Source organism: Symsagittifera roscoffensis, chromosome 3 (genome assembly GCF_963678635.1).
Source record: "Symsagittifera roscoffensis chromosome 3, txSymRosc1.1, whole genome shotgun sequence".
Taxonomy (NCBI): domain Eukaryota; kingdom Metazoa; phylum Xenacoelomorpha; order Acoela; family Convolutidae; genus Symsagittifera; species Symsagittifera roscoffensis.
In genome coordinates, this window is record NC_087064.1 from 1,572,079 (window position 1) to 1,593,187 (window position 21,109).

Below are 21,109 nucleotides of genomic sequence, written 5' to 3' on the forward strand. Positions count from 1 at the left end.
TTTCATAAAACTGCAACTGTTTCTTCTTTCTTCCTTTCTCTCTCTTTCTCGCTAGTTTGTGTGAATCTGTGGCAGGTAGGATAAAAAACGTTTTGAGATGTCGGGGTTATGGTTTCTCTTCTATCTAACTTTCGGTTTTCAACTCTTTATTTTTGAGTGTTTCTTGTTTCTCGGACCAAATTGTCTTTCTTGGTTTCTCTTTTCGAACTAATTAGCTCAATATTTCTGACTGAAAATGCCTCTCCTCTCGCTTGTCTCGAAACTGTAATTGACATGTCATTTTTCCCTTATTAATTTTGGGATTTACTTTCAGGCATGAACGAGGAAGTTCAGCAGCTTCTGGAGGAAAATTCAAGACTACAAGAGACTAAGTCAGTTAATCCTGTTTTCCCCCTCAGATAGAGCAGCGGAACTCAAATTGAATAATATTGTTTTTTAAGGAATGCCCTGAACATCGTTAAGGATGACCTGATTGCCAAAGTAGATCAGCTTACTAAGTAAGTTCCATTTCGTTTCCACGTCAGAGTCTGTTCGTCTGTTTGTAATAATTATTTTAATTCGTCTTGTGTAGTGAGCAGGAGTTTATGAAAGAGGAAGCAGAGTCGCTGTTGAAGGCACGTGACGAGCTACAGGAGCGTCTAAGACACATGGATGCAGAAGCTAAGAGGTCAGATCAATACAAACCCCATAAACTGATTCGGAACACTGTCGTTGGTTGAAGAAATTGTTTTTTTTTAACTGTTACATAATCATATAAAGAGTTTTTAGTGCATACAAATAGCTACAAAGCAAGAGGATTAGCAATCATAGCGGTTTCTGTGTACCAATTTTTCTTGAGTTATGTGAAATAGCTGCAAGTTTCGTATTTTTGCACGCGTTTGGTAGTTATCAAATAGTAGTTACTGTTTTTCCGGTTAACAAACTGTAAAAGGCAAACGACGGCTTGATAAATTTTTTTGTAAAACTTTGATAGAACAGTTAACTCTATTTTTTTCGGCTCTAAAGGCCTGCGCCCAAATGGATTATTAGTTCGGTTTACATACAGCTTCATTGCACTAGCTTGTGAGCGTTGGTGTATTATTACGAAGCTTCTTTTTTTTCTAAACTAACTCGCAAATAGAAGTGTTGATTAAAAGTGTTCGCTTATTTGGTGGCACTTTTGCTATAATCACGATCTGCAGCATTGGGAATTTCATTGCATCTGTTTTCTGCTTCAGTCAAGGCTAGTTTTTGCGGTTAATTAAGCGTCTGTGGCTGAATGGTTATTGTATGAGACTCATATTTTCTAGGTCGATGTAGGTCGCAGATTTAATCTGAGACCCACCCGAATTCTTTCTAATTCGAGGCTTATTTCTACTTTTGCTAGTTTGCACTTTATAGAGCTGATTTTGGGCATGTTCTTGTTATTCTTTGCTGTGTAAACTTTGTACTCACTGTAAATTTAGCGCTGAGGGTTTTTTTTAAAAAGTTTTTTAGTTTTTTTTCTGGATCAACGGGTGTCTGCTCAATAGTTGTCGGCTTTAGTACCGCTTTGTTTTTATGCAAAAGCCACTTTCAATTTTTTCATTTGTCATGTTTTTAAGCGAATTCTGTACACGAAAAAGTTATGAACGTTTTGGTAGATATTTTCTCGTCATTTTCAAAAAAATTTCGACTGCGGCGTTAGCCTCAATTTCTGTCTGCTTGTCATGCCATGCTTGTGTGGTATCGCAAATGGTGCGAAGCTCTGCTTCGCCTCATTGAGTTATTTTTGGCTTAAAAATGAAATTTCTTTGAAGCAAAAAATCTGTATCTACTGTAACATAACACGTGACGTGACGAACAATGGCTTACTGGCAGTACCATTTTTGTTTGAAGTTTTCATTACTTCTCTATCATATAAACCTTTAGTGTTCCGCAGAAAATAGAGGTTTGTTTGCAGATTCGACCTTAATTTTATAAGTAAATTCTTAACGTTTTGTTCATGTTAAAAATGAAAAACCTAATGAAAACCTAATGAAAGGTAATTTGAAAGCAGTATGAGTTTTTGCAAAGGTTGAACTTGGAGCTTGAGAAGACAGCACGTGAGTCGGAGCGGACTGGTAGTGCTGCTTCAGTTTCATTGGCTGACGAAATGAACTCGAGTGTGAGCATATCAAACGAGAAAAAGTTCACGAGACGAGAAGTGTCCACTCTTTTGATGGAGAGAAACATGTACAAAGAGAGGTAGTGTATCCTTTAATAGCAATTTCAAGGTCATTCCAGTAATGATTATGTGTAGCCCTGATCAATGAGCTCAGATGATGGTTCAAAGGGGTCTAGGACAACAAGCCGACGGGACTTCAAGCCGAAGGGACTTCAGGCCGAAGGGACTTCAGGCCGAAATTTAAACTTTACATGCACCTCAAATTACTTTTTTTAAATCTGTAAAACGTTGCTTTGAAAAATTTTAGGCAAGTTAAGACCAGAATAAGCGTTATTCATGTCATAAATCACTTAGGATTGGCATCCGTTAAAAATATCAGCCGGTTTTGAAATGCATAAATTATAAACAAGAAAATTACCTTCAACTGTGTTGTATTTTTCAACTTTCCTAAACACCATTTGGAGGCTTAAATTTCATGAAAACGCCAATAACTACTGAAGAAAGATCACGAAATTGAGTAATTATTCAAAAACGTTTCCAAATAAATCATATTTCATGACTTGATGAGAAAACTTTCGGCTTGAAGTCCCTTATTTTACGATTCGGCTTGAAGTCCCGTCGGCTTGATGTCCGGCACCCGTTTCAAAGATGCTATATTGGTGCTTTTACGCGAGAATGAACGGTCCGTGTGTTTAGCGACTTGCATGCGTGCCGCTTAGCATGCGGAATTTAGATTATTACTCACTTTGATGCGGCACGCATCGGTTTGAGTTTTAGTTGCATTTGTGACGAAACAATCTCAAATCTAATTGGGCTAATCGCCACATGCTAAGCGACACTCATGCTAGTAGGGCGGTCCTCAATTGTTGCTACATAATTGTACGGCACTGTTTATTACTTGCTAGGTATCTGGAACTGCAGGAGACAGTGAGATGGATGGGCATGATGCAAGCAGAGAGATCCAAACACCCAGACCTGAACGGAACAACCGCCGGGGGAGCATTCAACTCTGCAGCAGACCAGAGGAAGGTGCCGAACTCCGGAGGCATCTGGAAGCTGTTAGTTCAAGATGAAACTTATAGTCAAATGAATGAATTGAGATCAGTAAAAGTTTTAACCCAAACTTCATGAATAAGCACCATTTGCAAAAAAAACTGTTTGGAATTATCAATGCAGTGTAATTTTGAAAACCTTTTCTACAGTTTGCTTCTAAAAGTGACAGTAATCCTCAGCTCGAATATTTAAACTTGACCCGTAAGTGATGCCTTGTGTTGTTGTTGACTGGGATTGAACTTCTTCACTTATTATAGTACACATTCATCACAGTCTTCAGTCAAAATTTGTCACTTTGGCTCAAGTTAAGAAATCTCGTTTAAGTGTGTGAAATGATTTCAATTTGAGTTTGTTTTCAGCTTTTCGGGAATATTCGGCAGCTCCTCTTCGGGCCAGAACACGCCAGCCCCTACAAAGAAGCTATCCACTGCAGGAGTGTCTGCTCTCAAGTTTGACGACAGCGCTCCTACAGTCTTCACAGCTGTGAGAGCTACGAGGTCAAAGAGCACGGCCAACAAGTAATTAATCTCATTACTCTCTGTACAAAATTTATCTTTCTAAAGGAAAGGCGCAGTACAATGGCGTAGGGTGGATTTGTTTACAGTCAAGCTTGGCACGTAAAAAAACGCACAGGTGTCAAGTTCTTGAAGAGTTTTGCTTTGCAATGATAATTTTTGAAACACGCTGTGCTACTTGCGCAGCAGCCGGCTACTCCTGGTAATGTTAACTCAAGGGAGCTGGCGAGAATTGTGTTATTTCACGAGTTCACCTTTTTTGCCGTCCAACTAGCATAAATAGTGCTCATTTTGGTGGCACTTTTGCTGTATAACGTTGACTGTTTAATAGCATGTGTTTTTCCGCCTTATTGGTGACTGGTCTTTTGAATAATTCAAGAGAATTTAACGCAGATGCGAGGAAGTGACTCCCCATATAAAATTGCGGGTCTGATTCCGGCACATGGCTATGGTTTTTTTACCCGTGATCTTTTTTCGTAAAGTTATTAGGGTTTAAAGATTGCCATTTTGACCAATTTGGGACAATTAACAATTTTCAAATTTTAGAAATATTCTGGAAATCCAATTAATAGTTTTTGAAGGTTATTACAATACAATGCTTGTGTTATGAAATATTTGGAGTCCCTGAGATCATAACTACAGCAATATTTTTCAATACTGTATTTTGAAATTAATGAATTTTTATTTGTCTTTTCCGTATAGTTTCAAAGGCGGAAATGGCAAGTTATAAACTAGGCTTGTTTGTATCATCCAAATATTGAAATTGATTGGAGTTATTGTTCCGACTTTCGATACGAAAGTAACGGAATATTTGTGCTCGGGGTAAGTTTTTTTTCTTCAGACAAATGTCGACTTTTTAACTAGCCATTTTTGACGGAATTTTTTTTTATCATTCGAAAGCCATTGTTGTCTTGAACTTAAATTTGAAAAGATATTTCACCTGTGATCATTTTTCGTAAAGTTATGAGCGTTTAAAGATTGCCATTTTGACCAATTTGGGACAATTAACGCGCGATATAATTCGCGCTATTAACGCGTAAGCGGAGATTTAATCCGTCTTATAAATTGTTCCAAATCGGTTGAACGAAGCTTATATTGGCCATAATTGATTTGTTACAAGGAACGAAATCTCTCTTTTTGTACTTTATATGGCGTGTGGGGGATGATTTTCATAAAAAATTTCAAATTTTGGAAAAAAAAAATTTCATTTTATTTTATTTCATTTAATTTTTTATGTTATTACTGCTGCTCCATAAACCTTAAAAGGCAGTCGGAACATTCAGGGCTTCGCCCTGATTCGAGCAGTCTTGTTATTATATATGACAATGAACAAAGCGAAGACACTTCATTAGGTCATGTAGCTTTTGAAGTGTCAGTAAATGGAGTAAAAGAACTTGCGAAGGTGTGGTTTTTAGTTTTTTGCAAAGGTTTGATTTTTTTTGCTTGAAATTAGATCTCTTTTCTGTCAATTCAGTTTTATTTGCTAAAAAATTGTGAAATACACTCTTCAATTACGAAAGTGCAAAGGCTGCCAAAAATGTGAATGAATTTAGGTTTGTAACTAGTGTTCAATTGTTTTTCACTCTTTGACTTTTGATTTTTTTTCAAGTTCAGTTCTTTTCGTTACTTAGAAGGAAGCCAAACTCCACTTTCGAACAGCAAACTCCAACATCGAACAGCAGGTCATCAAAAACGTGATTGACTTCTAGTTTCGAAAGTGGAATTTAATGTTGATTTTCCAGCGAAATAAAATTTTATTTTTTGATCCAGTTTTTTCAAATTGGATTAATTTTATCAAAAAATGCCAATCATAAATGATCTAGAACTTCAGTAGAGCTTTAAATTCATCGAAATTTGGAAGGAATTTCCGAGCGCTCCTCGAATACTATAAAGATCTTATTTTTGACAATTTTTTTGCGCCACAGGCAATTTGTTTTTTAAAAAACGGGAAAACGTCCTTTTTAGGCACTTTTGAACATTTTTTGACAAAAAATCCGTTATTTTCGGTGCGCGCCCCCCTTCAAAATTAGAATATATAGGCGCCAAAAGCGCCTTCATAAAAATTTTGGTTGTTCGGTGATATTGGATATCATAAAATAATACCAAAAGGGACCCTTTGGTTGGTGAGGGGGAAGGGTCCCTGAGGGTAGGCGTCCTCCCGTCATCCTAAATCCACCACTGCTTTAAATAATCTTCAAATTTAAAAAGTTTTAACGTGATCGGTTTTTTCAGATTTAATTGTAAAAGGGGCAATTTCAGTAACAAGTTGTAAAAGAGTCAATGAACTTTGAACATTTCGAACACTCAAATTTCGAACACTTTGATTGAACTTTCGAATGTTAAAAAAACATCACTTTAGTGTTCGAAATGTTCAAAAAATCTGTCTGATTTCATTGATTTTTTTACAACTTGCTACTGAAATTGCCCTTTTTACAACTTTATCTGAAAAAAAGGTCTTTTCTCAGCAAAAAGTTTGTAATAAAACTTTTTATTGCACCCGAAATACGACTGAAAGGGTTTCGATATGATAAATAAATCAAGCTAGTACGACGCGCCTTTGTGGCTCCTAATTTCACATGCAAAAACAAACCCGGATCAACAGCAACCTGAAAAAATACAGTCGGAAATTTCAGGGCTTTCGCGATGATAAAAGCAGCGTTGTTTTTATCAAGTCCTGTATTTTCCTTGTACGCGTTTTACGGGTTTCTGGTCGTTTTGCTTTAGCAAAGAGAAACTTGCCTTAAAATTCAAAATTAAGGTTAACTATGAAGTTCATAGTTCTGCTTTTTTTGATGAATGTGTTGGAAAAAAGCCCCCCATTTTGAAACGTAAAATACGAAGATTTGTTTTGATAACTCGTATGATTTTTGTCACGCTGAATGATTAGCTATTCAGAAAATATTTTGCATTATTTTGTAATGCAAACGGGAAAGGTTTTAGGAGCCTTGTTTTTTGAGATTCGCCACAGATTTTGTCGGCTAAGCTGTACCTCTTTATATGTGTTTTTAGATCTGAAATTGACAAATCTCGCGGTGACAAAGTGCGCCGGAAAATTTCAGCAAACAGCATTGCCGGCGGAGATCAAAGTTCAACCTCTCAGATGGGTTCAACCGCGAAAGCCAACTTGGTGGATGGCCGAGAAGAAATCTACGGCTGGAGTGTGAATGCTAGTTTGCTCAACAATGCTAACCTCCCAAACCGAAGCAACACATTAGCCATAGACCGGACTTCTCGTCGCCCCACGACAACGCGCAGAGCCACTACTATGATTCCCGAACACTCGGCTGTTGATTCGTCTTTCGATAAAGATGACTTGGCCAACCAGAAAGAGCTTTCGAAAACGCTGCCTATTCCCGCTTATTCCAGACCACTCATGGAAAAGGATCCGTCCTTTAAAGTAAGCCAGTCCTTTTTAACGTGTCAGGGAACTGCATTTTTTTACAATTTGCATTTTTCTGCATTTTTTTGCATTTTTCAGGAAAAGTTTTACAATAAATTAATGCTCATTTTTAAGTTTTGATGCTTTGACTTTGATTTTTTTAGACCAATTCAAAAACATTTAGCAAACAAAAGACCAATTATCCTGTCCAATTGACGCGAAAACTGATATTTGACTAAAAGCTTCAAAAGTGTCAATGAATGAAGTGAAGACACTTATTTAGGTCGTGTGACTTTTTTGTGACAAGAAAAGTTAAACTTTGTTCTAACACAAACTTGATTCTTCGAAGTTCGATTAAGAGTAATAAACGTAGTGAAGACTCTGATACAGGTCTTGATGTTTTTTTTTCGAAATTTGATATTTTTCAACAAAGTATTTTTTTTCTGATAACTTGCGTTCATTACTCTTTTCCAACTGTCAGTTGGCTATGTTTTTTGTTTGGGCTAAAACCCGGGTGGAAAAAAATTACTATATTTGAAACTTTATGAGAAAAGATGCTAGATTTGTAGAAGGCTGTTGATTTTGAGCGTTTATGTTAAAACACTGGCCTGAAAAACGGTCTTCAACTGCAAAAAAAATTGCTGGTCAAGCCGAGTTCTTTTTTAGTTCAATTCATTTCATTTAGTGGAAGGAGGATAATTTACGCCCGCTATTTACACTTGCGAAGCGAGTGGCTTTCTGCGATACTTCTTTTTTTTCAACCAAGTCGCAAATATGGGTGCCATATTTGGGACACCTTTACAGCTTTTTCATAGCATGTGCTTTGACATTCTAATAGTAATAAGTTAACACAGTTGATGCATTTTTAATTCATCAAAGGAACCGAATAAAGTGATCGTTTCAAACAACATAACAATAATGAAAACTCGATTTCAGACATTTTCTAACTCAATATCTCGCATTTTTTTGAAATGCATAATTTTTATATGATGTGGATTTATGCTTTGCGATTTGTTACATGCAAAGTTAGTGTGGATGCCTTCAATTTGTTGTAATCCATGATAGTGCGTGAAATTCAAAATCTCTTGATTGCAGTAGATCGCAGTTTCGAATTCTACTCGTAGCCTAGGTTTTGCTAATTCGAGGCTCATTTCTACTTTTTCTTATATCACTTGATAGAGCTGCTTTTTGGTCGTGTTCTCGCAAGTGTTTACGAAGCGCAGCCTCGCCTCACCTCTGTAAAAAAGTGCGAGTGAGGTGAAAGAAGTGATTGACCCTAATTTTCAAAAAGGATTTTTTTAAAGGTTTCCTAGCGGGAAAAAATGATTTTATGGTATCAATTGAATTGATAAAACAGTTTATGTGATCAACTGATTATATAACAAGTGTATTTTAGATAATTTTCAGTAAGTCGAATTATGCAAACGTTTCACTGGCATTTATAATCCACTTTGGATGACTTGTACTAATGATATCAAAAAGTGTCTTTGTGCCATAAAGACTTGTTTAAGTATCTGACGTGTCTTTGTGTTTATGTACAAAACTGAATTGTTCTTCGTTTCATATAAGAAAAGGAAATGAAATAGTGTATAATTTTTCTCAGTCAATAATAATGAAGATATGTTTAGAATCTGTCGCTGCAATGTGCCTGCAGCGTAGTGTTAATCGGGGGTCAATACTCCATGTCTTCATCTTCTGCCTCATTCACAACATCCCCCACCACTCCAACCCCACCCGACTACACACCCCCCTCCCCCTCCTCGGCAATCCCCTTCTGGGGTCGCGTGGGCAACTGTTCCATAGTGTGGCTGTGCAGCAGTAGTGCCACCTGTTCCAGGGTCAGTCTGTTCGACTTGACCTCTCCCGCCGAGTGTATCTCTTCTCTCACCTTCGCTCACTCTCAGATCTTGACTATACACGCCGTACCTGGTAAGTTTTTTCGTTTTATTTTCATCTACAAACATGTAATTTGGATCGACTGCTTGGCTAATCATAATGCTGCTACTAAAATACGTCACGAGTGATGGTCTGTTTAAGAGTCGATCAACGATGTTCACACTCTTATATAGGTCGCAATCTTTTTTTTTGTTTTTCAGGAAAAGTCTGAAAGTTTGTTCAGGCTCAAATGTACATTTTCGCGGTTTGATGTTTGATTTCTTTTAATGTTCAGTTCATTTCTTTTTTTAAAAAGTAGGCAAGCTCTACTATCGAACCGCGAAAGTGTAAAGGTCACGAAAAACGCGACCTACTTCTAGCTTCCAAAGTGGAATTTAATATTCAGATTTCCCCTTATAGATATATTCAGCGAAATAAAAAACCTTACCTATTGATCCAGTTATCTCAAATTGGGATAATTTTCTTGTATGCAAATTGCAAGTTACATTATAGTTGCTTTTAATGTTTTGCTTTTATTGCTGTTTGTAATGTTACTAACCTTGACTTCGTATATATTTTTTATATCGCTTAAAAACTTTTTTCTGCCCAAATGATTTCGGTTTATATTTTATCAGCTTAGTGTCCTAATTTTTAGTTGTTTAAATTGAAACGTATATTTTATGAGTCCCTCTAGATTGCACAAAATGCTAAAAAGTTATACATGAAATTATAGATATTCATGACAGCAATTTTTTCGGTTTTCAATTTTTTTTCTTCCGCTTGATAGGTTTAGGCTTCTGTTAAATCGGCTAAATGGCCTCCTATTGCGTTTTTCGAGGAGCGGAAAAAAGTTTGTAGAAGCGTGTGTGTAGGTGCGTGTCTGATATCAGGGTAAGGAGAATTTTATACATCTTTATTTTTTTATTTTCCTTTTTCGGGTTAATAGGTTTCGGTCTGTATTATATCGGCTTATTGGCCTCATTTTGTTTCATCTGACGAGCAAATAAATTTAATGTTTGGGTTTTGCGGTCGAGGGAGGCTTGTTAACTTAAATTTTTTTAAAGTCTTAAGTCTTCTTGATTTTTTCTTTTTTCTTGGCGTTTTTTTTTTTCAAAATTAGCCCTATTCATTTTGATAGATCTAGTTTTGCAAACGATATCTAGTTACAGAGTTATTTATAAAAATTTACAAATCTGAATCGCATGGGAGAACACCATTAAGCCAGCACAGCCCGTTTTCAGGAGTCTCATTAAACGGAGAACATAAAAAATAGTTAAATTCTTAGATCCAGTGGATCGTTCTACTGGTAAAAATTTATTAAACGTACACCTCATTATACCCGTTTTTTCCATCCTTTTCTTTACCCTTGCGATAAGCAATGGTATTGTAATCGGGTACGAGACTTTTTTCCATAATTAACTATTTTCCTAGGATCTCCACTTCTAGAGGATCTCTACTTCTTTAAGATCTCCAGTTCTAGAGGATCTGCTTTTTTAGAGGAGCTCCACTTGTAGTCAAGTTGCGTTTTTCACAGCACTCTCAAGTAGTTCTGGTTCTAAAGCTGAAAAATTTTTCAGATTTAAATACATTTTTTGCAGGCTTTATAGATTTTATCCCAATTTTTGCCGGCTTATTTGAAGAATTTTTTTATTTTAACTATTTCAGTACCTTTTTAGTTTTTTCAGTACCTTTTTGATTCAATTCAAGCAATTTTATATGAGGTTATTTCATTTCAGTGTTTTATAGACTTTCTAGAAATTCTTTTCTGGCAATTGTTATTAAATTTTGGATTCATTTTTTAAAATTTTTTTTTTTCCAGTTTCAGTCTTTTATTTCATTTTGGTTTTAATTTATAGCAAACTTTTGACAGTGCTTTTTGATAACATCTTATATTCCTAATGGTCATGTGGTTTGTTTGTTTCCAAGATTTTAAGCAAAGTTTCTCTTGTGGTATGAGTTCTTGGATCATGAGTTTTTTGACCAAAACCTTCTTTTTGTCTCATTTTCATCTGTTAGTTATGAGAAAGAAATGAATGAAGTTTGTGGACAATGAAGTTTTTTATTCTTGGTAATTGTACTATACAATTTACAAAAAGGAAGTGCCCAGCCGACCATTTTTTCAACAGATTTAATTTAAATATTTCATGTTTCGTATGCGATAGATTATTTTCTGTTTAATTTTGTATCAAAAGTAGTGCGAATTTCTGCTTCGCCTCTGGGTAAAATTTTTTTGGTTTCTCGGGTAGTCTCTTTTTTTACCCATAACCTAAAATCCGATAGAAACAAGTTCTACATATTCATCTACGCTTGCGATTAGCAGGTGTTATCAAATCGGCAAATGGTTTCGGCTCATAATTTATCGACTCAGTCGAGTCGACTCATAGAACCCTTTTATTAAACTTTTTTTACGTTTGATGCAAAAAGCTCCTATGCGTGTGTGCTAAGAGGTTCAAAGAAGTTTTGAGTTTCAAAATCTTGATTATCCTAAGGTTTTTTGTGGCAATAGTTTTTTTCGGCCCAAGTGTCTGCTCAAGTATTGTCGACCTTACCTAGGGCTGTGTAAGTTTAGATGCCAATTCAACTCTGGTAATTGTCTTAATTGGTATGTTTTCCTCACAATTAACTTCTGCAAATCGAGACAACTGATGTTTTTTTTCCAGTTTATGTAGATTTAGAGGCTTTCATCTCTTTTTTTTTGTCGGCGGCTGGCTTTCCATGCTGTGTTCTTGTTGTATCGCAAGTGGTGTAAAGCTCCGCTTGCTTCTCTCACTGAAAAAAATATCACTCCTAAAATATCCTTGAAATTGGAAGAGTTTTAACTTATGTGGTATACATTTTCTCCGAAATTCAAAAATGATAAATGTGAAAGTCAACCTTTTTCGGTTTTCATGCTTTGATTGAAAATTTGAAAGATTGTTTTTGCGTATTAGGGTTCTCAGAAGGAAGTCGAGACCTGGAAGGAAGACCTGCCGAAAGTCCGGGCGAAACTTTGGAAGCGAACGAAGGCAACAACAGTTACGACCAGGCATCGGCTGTAATCGATTTCGGTAAGCATTTTAACACTTCGCACCACTTCTTGTACTCGAGTTATTGCTGTTGTACCATCTTTGAATATATATTTTCATTATGTATATTACAAACCATGCATAAATGAATGGGAACGAGTTTAATTGGATGTCATAATCTGTATCTTTCCAGGGAAAGTTTCCAACTGCATTTCTTCTGATCAAGGTAATGGAGCATCATCTTAGAAATGACAACTGATACTTTCTTTAATCCTACTGATACTTTTCCCTTGTTGGCATAACTATTCTTCCCATTTCATTTCACCTTCGTGTTACCAAAACAGCTTCTGCTTGATTAAAAAAGACCGCATAGTATCCTCATTATTCAATCATACATGTGATAGCTACATTTGTGAAGGTTGCATGATTGCTAGTAACAAAATTGGCTCCTATTCCTTTTTCCCCTATCTGCGTGTTCACCTTGTCCGATTGTTCAACTTAGTGTTCACCTTGTCCGATTGTTACAAAAATTGGCATGCAGTCTAATTAAGCATGACAAACATATTTGGTCTTTATACATTACCTTGTAATATCACCCCTCGCTACACCATAAAATTGATGCCTATTTGGGGGAGGGGGGGGGGGGGGTGGGGGAGAGTCCAAAATTGAACTGTCTCAATTTTGGAGCGCAAGAAAACCTGTTTCACGGCATCTGCCCCCCCCCCCCCTCTTCCACTCTTCGCCCCCAACCAGATCGGGCAAGGATTTTAATTGCATCCGGTTCATGTGATGTATTTTGACCTTCAGGTGCTTTCGCGCACTCGATTTATTTGGACACGACATCAAATCGGCTCTTAGTTGTTTTCCTTACAGAATCAATGAATCATTCCTAGTTTCAAAAATGGATGTTTATTAGATTTCCCAGCTGATTGAATCTTTACCTCTTTTTTTTCAAATTGAGTTAACTATCGAAAAAGTGTCAATCATAAGTTTGTTCTTGAAGTTCAAAGAGCTTTAAGGGCATACTTATGTTTTTTCTTTGAAATTCAAACATTTAAGTTTTAAGTCAAAAAATGAATAGGTAACGAAAATTGTGATCGACTCCTAGTTTCAAAAATGGATGTTTATTAGATTTCCCAGCTGATTGAATCTTTACCTCTTTTTTTTCAAATTGAGTTAACTATCGAAAAAGTGTCAATCATAAGTTTGTTCCTGAAGTTCAAAGAGCTTTAAGGGCATACTTATGTTTTTTCTTTGAAATTCAAACATTTAAGTTTAAAGTCAAAAAATGAATAGGTAACGAAAATTGTGATCGACTCCTAGTTTCAAAAATGGATGTTTATTAGATTTCCCAGCTGATTGAATCTTTACCTCTTTTTTTTCAAATTGATTTAACTATCGAAAAAGTGTCAATTATAAGTTTGTTCTTGAAGTTCATGTTTTTTCTTTGAAATTCAAACATTTAAGTTTAAAATCAGAATTTTATCTTAGAGCCGATGAACATAGCAAAGACTCTAGTATTGGTCGTGATTATTACTTTTCAGGAAAAAGTTGAATTTGTTCACGGTCAAATTTGATTTTTTCGCGATTTGGTTTGATTTCTTTTCAAGTTCTTTTCTTTTCCTTTGTTTAAGAGTATTTTGGTAGCGGAATAATTTACCGATTGACCAGTTTTCTCAAATTGAGCTAAGTTTATCAAAAAGTGTCAATCATAAGCTGTTCTTCAAATTCAAAGAGGATTCAGGCCATATCTTTTTGTTCCGGTCATTGAAAATGGAGAGGAAGGTTGTATTCAAGTAGGTTTTAGTTTTTTTTTTGTTTGTTTTCAACGCAAAATTAGGTACCACAAATAATCTTATATGAGCAGTGTATGGGTTTTTGCCCAAACGTTTTTGATTTGATTGCATTGATGTTAACAACTTGCTTGAAAATGTCTGAATCATCTGCTCAGCTGATTTCAATAATGAATCAAGTTCGAGACACCAATTTAGCCTGATTAGAGTGGAGGTAACGTCTAAGCTTAGGACGACAAATGTAATATGGTTTGGTTCTGGCCAGCAGTTGATTATTTTCTTAAAAATTTTTTCTGAGATAATGTATAATTTTGCATAATGGAATTTTCTCTGCTTGAATGGTTTAGGCTTGTTTTGTTGGCACAGTCATCTTATTTAGCCTTTTTCCAAGGGTAAGCATTTTAAAAATGCGTTTCAGGTGAAGAAGGGGACTTGAAAACTTGAATTACTATTTTGTCGCTTAAAATTTTATGACAATAATTTTATAATACAATGGGGGTCTTTGCAGCTGTTTTTGATTAGTTGTCGATCTGTGATATTTCGTGAATGCTTATCTAACATTTACGATTTTGTTTAATCAGATAAACAACTACAAACATTGAGACAAACATATTAAATTTTTGCCTATATAGTTTTTTTCGAATTGTTTTTTTTTGTTTTCGTGATATTTTTTTCTGCTTGCATTGTATTGTTATTGTGGCCGCTGTTTGTGTCATTTGATGAGCTCAAAGATATTTTAAAGCGTATTTTAAGTGACTGTTGTAAGTTTGGGTGAGATTTTTTCGGATCAGTGGGTGTCTGCTTAAATATTCTCGGCTATGGTATCGCTGCTTAAAACTGGTACTGAAGCTAAAATACCGTTCGTTTGGTTTACTTCGGATGTTTTTCAGAAATAACTTTCTTCAAGACAATTTACAACAACCTCGAAAAATTTGTTAGATATATTTTCATTTTTTTTCGACTTAGTGGTTCCTGTCGGCTGGTTTTCTTTGCTCAGTCTGTTTTTTATTGCAATTGTTGCGAAGCCACGCTTGTCGCTTTATCGAAAGTATAATTTTCTCTGTTTTTTTAAATTAAAGAAGTAACCTTATTCTTTGAATTTGTCGCTTTTTGACTGTTGGTTATGCATTAGAGTCAATGAAATCTTGTTTTTTTTTGGTTTTCAATTAAGTCAAATTTTTTGGGGGTTTTTCTAATGATAGTCATTTTTTGTATGGCAAAGGATGCGAAGCTCAGCGTCGCGTCTGTGTCATGATAGGATATAAGGGTTTGAAAGAAGCGTTTCAAAGAAATAAAATAAAATAATTCTTACTGTATAATTATTAAGAGTAATGAACGGTGTGAAGACTTTTATATAGGTATTGGTGATTTTTTTCAGGAAAATGTCTCGAAATGCTCTAATAACTAAGATGTGCATTCATACAAATTAATGCATTCATGAATGCACTTAGGTATATATGCACGTTTTGAGTCTAATTGAAATTCATCTGATTTACGTAAATAGCACTATCCAAGTACGAACTTGGAAATGGCGCAAAAAAACGTGAACGATTTCTAGTTTCGAAAGTGAAATTTAGTTTCTAGATTTCCAGCGAAATGAAAATTTTACTTATTGATCCAGTTTTCTCAAGATGGGTTAATGTACGTGCTCTTTTCCAACGGTCAGTTGGCTATGTGTTTTGTTTTCCCCAATACATGATTATCCAACCATGATTGGAAAGTTTATCGATTTAGCAATTTAGGGATGAAAATTTAGCTTGAAAGCTTGAGTGGGCTAGAAATGATCTCGCCTGACCACTATTGGTGCTTACTGATCTGTGACGTTGCTAAAAACGAAACACAATTGGAAGTGTCAGCTTCACGGTGAAATGATAAACGATAGTGAGGACTGATTACTTGGCTTTAAAGTTGAATCTAAGCTCTGATTGGTATTCTATTTAGGTTCTTCTACTGGAAGCGACTACACTGCGACCACCACCACTAATCAAGAGGGTGTGATGGTGGAGCTGAACGAGGCGGAGGACCACCTCAACGACATTGCCGACGGTTTGTTAGATGAACTTTATTATCATCTCAACTGCGATTCGTGTCGACCAATAATATCTTAAACTTAAATAATATTAATCTGATAGTTTGCGAAGGTGATAAACAATCGAGCGGTTGGTGGCTCGAGATCTACCATGATCTGTACTCGAAAAAATATCAGTCTATGTAGGTACTATTAAGGTGATTTCAGTGCTCAATCAAACAGCTCTAATGTAAGAGGTAAATAGTTTGAAGTATACTCGGGAAGCTGCGTAAGGGTAAATTTTGATGGATCTATTTGCTGGTATTTTGGCTAGTTGCAAAAGTAAAGATAATTGATTTTTGTTACATCGTTTTACTTTCATATTTTCCCACTTCAAATACTTTTGCCAAATTGAAGGCTAAATAATCTCTTAAACAGCGAATGAGTCAGATCAATCATAAAAAAGCTTTAACGTGATACTACTTTTCTTGGAATTTCGAAAAATTTACAGTTTTCCGTCTGTCTGCTGACCAGGTTTAAGTTTTGATGTTCTAGAAGTGCTCAACTCAAGTGGATCTGTGAGTGGTAGTGTCTCCTCCCCCAATACAAGTGTGAACAAAGCAAACAGACTACCCAAATGTTACTGGCCATCGAACGTGTACTCGGAAAGCGACCTCGTCTCTTCCAGCAAAAACCCGACAGTCTGGATTGGCTGCGAGAACGGAAACCTGTTCGTCCACTCGGCGGTGTCCGACTGGAACAAATGCATTCATTCGGTCAGACTGCCGTCGTCTGTAAACACGATTGACTTCGTTGAAAACCGAGTGTTTGTCGGCCTCTCGGGAGGTAGTGTAGCCGTGTTCTACCGAGATGCAGCTTCGAAAGAGTGGGATTTGCAGAGCTACCAGTTGCTGGATCTGGGAAGACCAGCACATACCGTGAGGTGTTCTGTGGTCGCGCCAGCTGTGCAGGACTATAGCCAGATGAGCTTGTGGCTGGGCTACAGGAACAAAGTGCACGTTGTGGACCCCATCAATCTCAAAATCAAAGTTGGCTTTTTTCTAAAAAGAACTAAACAAGGCACGGGTTAAAATATTTTTTCAAAACTTTTACTCCATGTTTTTTTTTATTCAAGTAAAACTTATCGCTATCTTCCCGCCCATATTCGGCCATTATTCAAAAGTTAAACACGCTAAACAATAAACATCATTGGAAAATACTTTATTGCGGTAAATTTGAGTTGAATTTAATCGCCAAGTAGATCCTAATTGTTTAACTCAAAGCTACAATAACAAAAAATTGCTTCTTAATTCAGAAATATTTTGTTTCGTTTGTGTCTTCTGTGGCATCGCTTTGCAGGGGTGGGAGGGGGATTCGAATCGAATTAGGTACAAATTTTACATATGCTTAACCATTGACTGATTTCTTCCAACCTAGGGGTGGCAATTCGTTACTAGGTGTTTTCGGGGGGGGGGGGGGGGGGGGAGGGAGGAGGAGGGAAGGGAGGAGGGATAGTTAGAGATCCCTTGTGTGTTGTTTATGGGATATATGTGCTCCATGTGTATGTAGTGTGTCTGTGTCGTTAGGCAAGTATCACTGCACACGTGAGACGTGAGAGCCAGGTGCGCTACATGGCCGTGTGTGGTCTGGGAGTCTGGGTCTCTATCAGGATGGAGAGCACTCTCAAACTGTTCCACGCCATCACCCACCAACACCTACAGGACGTCAACCCCGAGGCATCCATCATCAGAATAATCGGTACATTACAAGCACCCGCACCCTGCCAAAACAAGTTGTTACATTTGCCCCATTAGTTAATATTTTTTGTCAATGCTACTTGAACAACCTAGTCTATAATCAATGAAACAGTATTAGAAAAAGTCAAAAATTCGAGATTCAGATGGAAAATTGATCTGCACGGGATTTGAGCTGGAATACTATTTGTATTTTTACTACGAAGGCAATTTATAGTATGAAAGAAAAAACTAGTCAGATTGTTTTTTCACTTAACGCTGCGTGTTTAGGGCAAGCTTGTCGCATCAACTTTTTGAGGATAACATCGTTGAGTTGCATCGGGAACTTCCTGTGGATCGGAACCAACGTCGGAGTCATCGTCTCTCTGCCGGTCGGAGAAGGTACGCAATCGCAGTTCAACTAACTGCCTTAATAATCCAAGTAAAGTTCGCACTTACGACCAATTTATCATGTCGATAGTCATTAGACATTTCTGCATTCTTATTTCACTTCGAGATTTTTTTAAGCTTTTTTTACAGAAATTGTTTATAGAAAGCAGAATAAAATGAGATGTATTTAATACGCTTCATTTACAGTTGTTTTTCTTGAACAGAAAGCCAAACTGGAATTTTATCATCTGGACGCAAAACGAGTCGCAAGGGAGCGCAAGCCAAGCCAGGCGGCATAGTGCGAGTGTTCAACCACTCGGAGGAGACTTCGCCAAATCAGACCACAACAGCTCTGACGTCATCAACCAGTTCAAATGAGAGGTCATTGACCTCTTCCTCTGGTAACAGTGGCTGGGATGTCCAACTGGTGTCGAACAGTCACAGTAACAACGAGGCAACGAATGTTCCGACCACTCCGCTGTCACAGAGGAGTAATACACTAATGTCTCCGCCTCAGAGGTCGGCGCCTGCGACCTCTGTCGTGTCAAATTTGAATGTGCCCTACTGCTCTCTCAATCAGATGAGGCTCTCCTTCCATGCCCATCGACATGATGTCAAGTTCTTCGTGGGTGCTAAACGTAAGCTTAGTTTAGCATACATACATTCATATTTTATAAAGAGACCATTCACAGTATTCCAACTTTAGAACAATTTGAAAAAACTCCCAAAGTTTATTCAGTTGATAAGTCCAATTAAATTTTTGGGCTAAATGTCGGGACCTGAACGCTCAACAGGAATGGCAAAGAAATGTAAACATGCAGTGATCCTGCTGAAAACAATATATTCATTTTTGTTTAGAAATGAGTGGAAGGGACCTTACGTCATCATTTTCTTCATCCGCGCATGATGTTTCTGCAAACGAAGGGGACTCAAATGCGACCGAAACTCTGCATGTTATGAGTGGGGGAAGGGGGTACATCGACCACCGAATCGGAGACAAAGTGGAGGAGACTGAGCAGAACGTCCCAGTTGTCGTTTCCGCCGCAACATCCACAATCGCTCCATCATCAGGGGGTGCCGCCACTCTGGTCAGCGGGGCCGGAAACTCTCCGCTGAACAGCTCGGGCTTGTCTAGAGGAGCGAACAGACAGCTGGCTAAAAGCCAGAGAAGCCATGTCATCCTTTGGAAGCAGGACTTATCAACTGAATAAACAAATCAAATCAAATTATTACTTAATAGGAATACTTCACCTCTGGTTGACCATGAAATTCAAGTTTGATTTTACTTTAGACGCTTCAGTATGCAAATATTTGAAAAATGCTTTGCCTTAAATATTTTCTCTCCTCTTCGAACTCATGTCAATGTTTCTGATTAGTATAATTGTAACTCTCTTTCCAGAAGTGCTCATACCTCAGTGTCGTAAAGATTTAACGTTTATATATTTGGTTCAAAATTCTTAACTCGCGGGTTCTCTACTTGAATGCTTTCTTATTTTCCTTCAATCATTTGAAAATGTTAATAGTTTTTGGAATGTAAAATAAAAATTAGAACGGTGTTTACAAATTATTCGGAATATTAGTGTAATTGAATTCACAGCCAATGGAATTTAGATCTAATAGTTTAATTCAGCCTTTTTACGCTGTTCGTTGAATGCTTTCATTGAAATTTCTTAGAAACATTGAAAGCAGCATTTTGTGCTGCAAATTGAAATAAGTTTGCGTTTTTTACCAAATGCAACATTGGTGGGTTTGTTACAAAAGTAATGTATTTGGAAACATCGTAAAGACACTTGAATAGTTCATCTAGATGTACCGTCTCAATTATCGGACAACATTACGAGGCCAAACTGTGCATTTTGTGCATTGTAAGCGGATTCCGCAACAAGGACGCTCCCTTTGTTGTTCTTTTGTTCATTCATTTTCTTTGATAGCTCCGACAAAACTTTACCATGTTTAAAGACTTGTCTATGGAATCCAGGAACATACAGACACAAAATTGTGCGCCTATCCAGTGCACAGTTTGGCCTCGTAATGAAAATTTACCGTCATCATATTGTACCGCCATCATATTGGACAGGTTTTATTGGGAATTTCGAAAAAAAGTTACATCGACCTGCTGCAAATGATCTAAACTACGCTCTCTGAAAGTTTTAATTTTTTATTTGAATCGGTTACCAGTTTTTTCCAGGTATAAAAATACCAGTTTCACCATTTGTCATGATGTTTCTGTGGGAGTGAACACTTTTGAATAAGGGGATTAGTAAAAATTGATCAAGCAATGTGAAACATTTTGAACGAGTAAATTTCAGTGAGATAACTTTCCTAAGCTCTGTTGTTCGAATAATTTCACACCATGGGAAAAACCTATTACAAATGGTGAAAATTGGCATTTTCAGACCTGGCAAAATTGGTTAAATGATTCGAATGAAAAATTGAAAATTTCAGAGAGTAGTTTAGATCATTTGCAGCAGGTCGAAGTAATTTTTTTTTCGAAAATCCCAGTAAATCTTCTTCAATACGGCCCTTGAAAAAAGACATTTTTGAGAGTAAAAACGTAAAGTTGCGTTTAATTTTGTCCACTATATTTCAAAGAATTTTGATTTAATGATCACTACTCTTTGGTACAATTGCATCATCAATAGTCAGTCGATGAACCTAGTTTAACTTTTTGCTTTTTTGCAGTTTGATTTCTATTTAAGTTCAGTTTATTTCTTTTGTTAAAAGGAAGGCCAACTCCACTATCGAACAGCTTTTACACTTGCGAAGCTAATGTTTTAGTACGAATCTTCTTTTTTTACAACCCAAGTCGCAAATATTGGTGCGGCGCCCCAATCATAGTAGAGCACCTTTACAGCTTTTTCGTAACATGTGCTTTGACATTAGAATAGTTTTAAGTTATCACAGTTGACGCCTTTTAATTCATCAAATGAACCAAAAAAAACTATTTGTTTCAAACAACATCACAATTAAAAAAATTCGATTTCAGAAATTATATAATTCAATATATCTCACAATTTTTTGAATTGAATAATTTATACATAATTTGGCTTAATGCTTTGCTATTTGTTACATGCAAAGTTAGTCTGGATGACTTTAGTTTAATATATTCCAAATTATTTATTGAAAAATTGAGTCTATTTTTATTTGGTGCTGAACCGCATTGGAAGTTTCTTAGCATATGTAGCTGCTTTATTCGTGACTAGTGTTTGTCGGTTGTTAAACCTGAGTGGCTA

General features: G+C 36.6%; 1 protein-coding gene across 4 annotated transcripts in view; it reads left to right on the top strand.

Moving 5' to 3' along the window:
* Positions 1–19,502, top strand: part of LOC134842954 (C-Jun-amino-terminal kinase-interacting protein 4-like) — a 38,556-nt gene extending 19,054 nt beyond the window's left edge. For 2 of the 4 annotated variants that reach the window (XM_063859489.1, XM_063859491.1), the window contains 10 exons: positions 6,703–7,090; positions 8,701–9,001; positions 11,878–11,994; positions 12,146–12,178; positions 15,687–15,791; positions 16,309–16,802; positions 17,340–17,511; positions 17,778–17,888; positions 18,101–18,514; positions 18,735–19,502. In XM_063859489.1, coding sequence (XP_063715559.1) covers positions 6,703–7,090; positions 8,701–9,001; positions 11,878–11,994; positions 12,146–12,178; positions 15,687–15,791; positions 16,309–16,802; positions 17,340–17,511; positions 17,778–17,888; positions 18,101–18,514; positions 18,735–19,087 — 2,488 coding nt within the window. In that variant the 3' untranslated portion in view covers positions 19,088–19,502. Of the gene's footprint in view, positions 1–313; positions 372–440; positions 498–571; positions 668–2,034; positions 2,206–3,030; positions 3,184–3,537; positions 3,697–6,702; positions 7,091–8,700; positions 9,002–11,877; positions 11,995–12,145; positions 12,179–15,686; positions 15,792–16,308; positions 16,803–17,339; positions 17,512–17,777; positions 17,889–18,100; positions 18,515–18,734 lie in introns of all 4 variants that reach the window. The other 2 variants (XM_063859492.1, XM_063859490.1) reach the window with 2 other exon arrangements.
* The last annotated feature ends 1,607 nt before the right edge of the window (positions 19,503–21,109 follow it).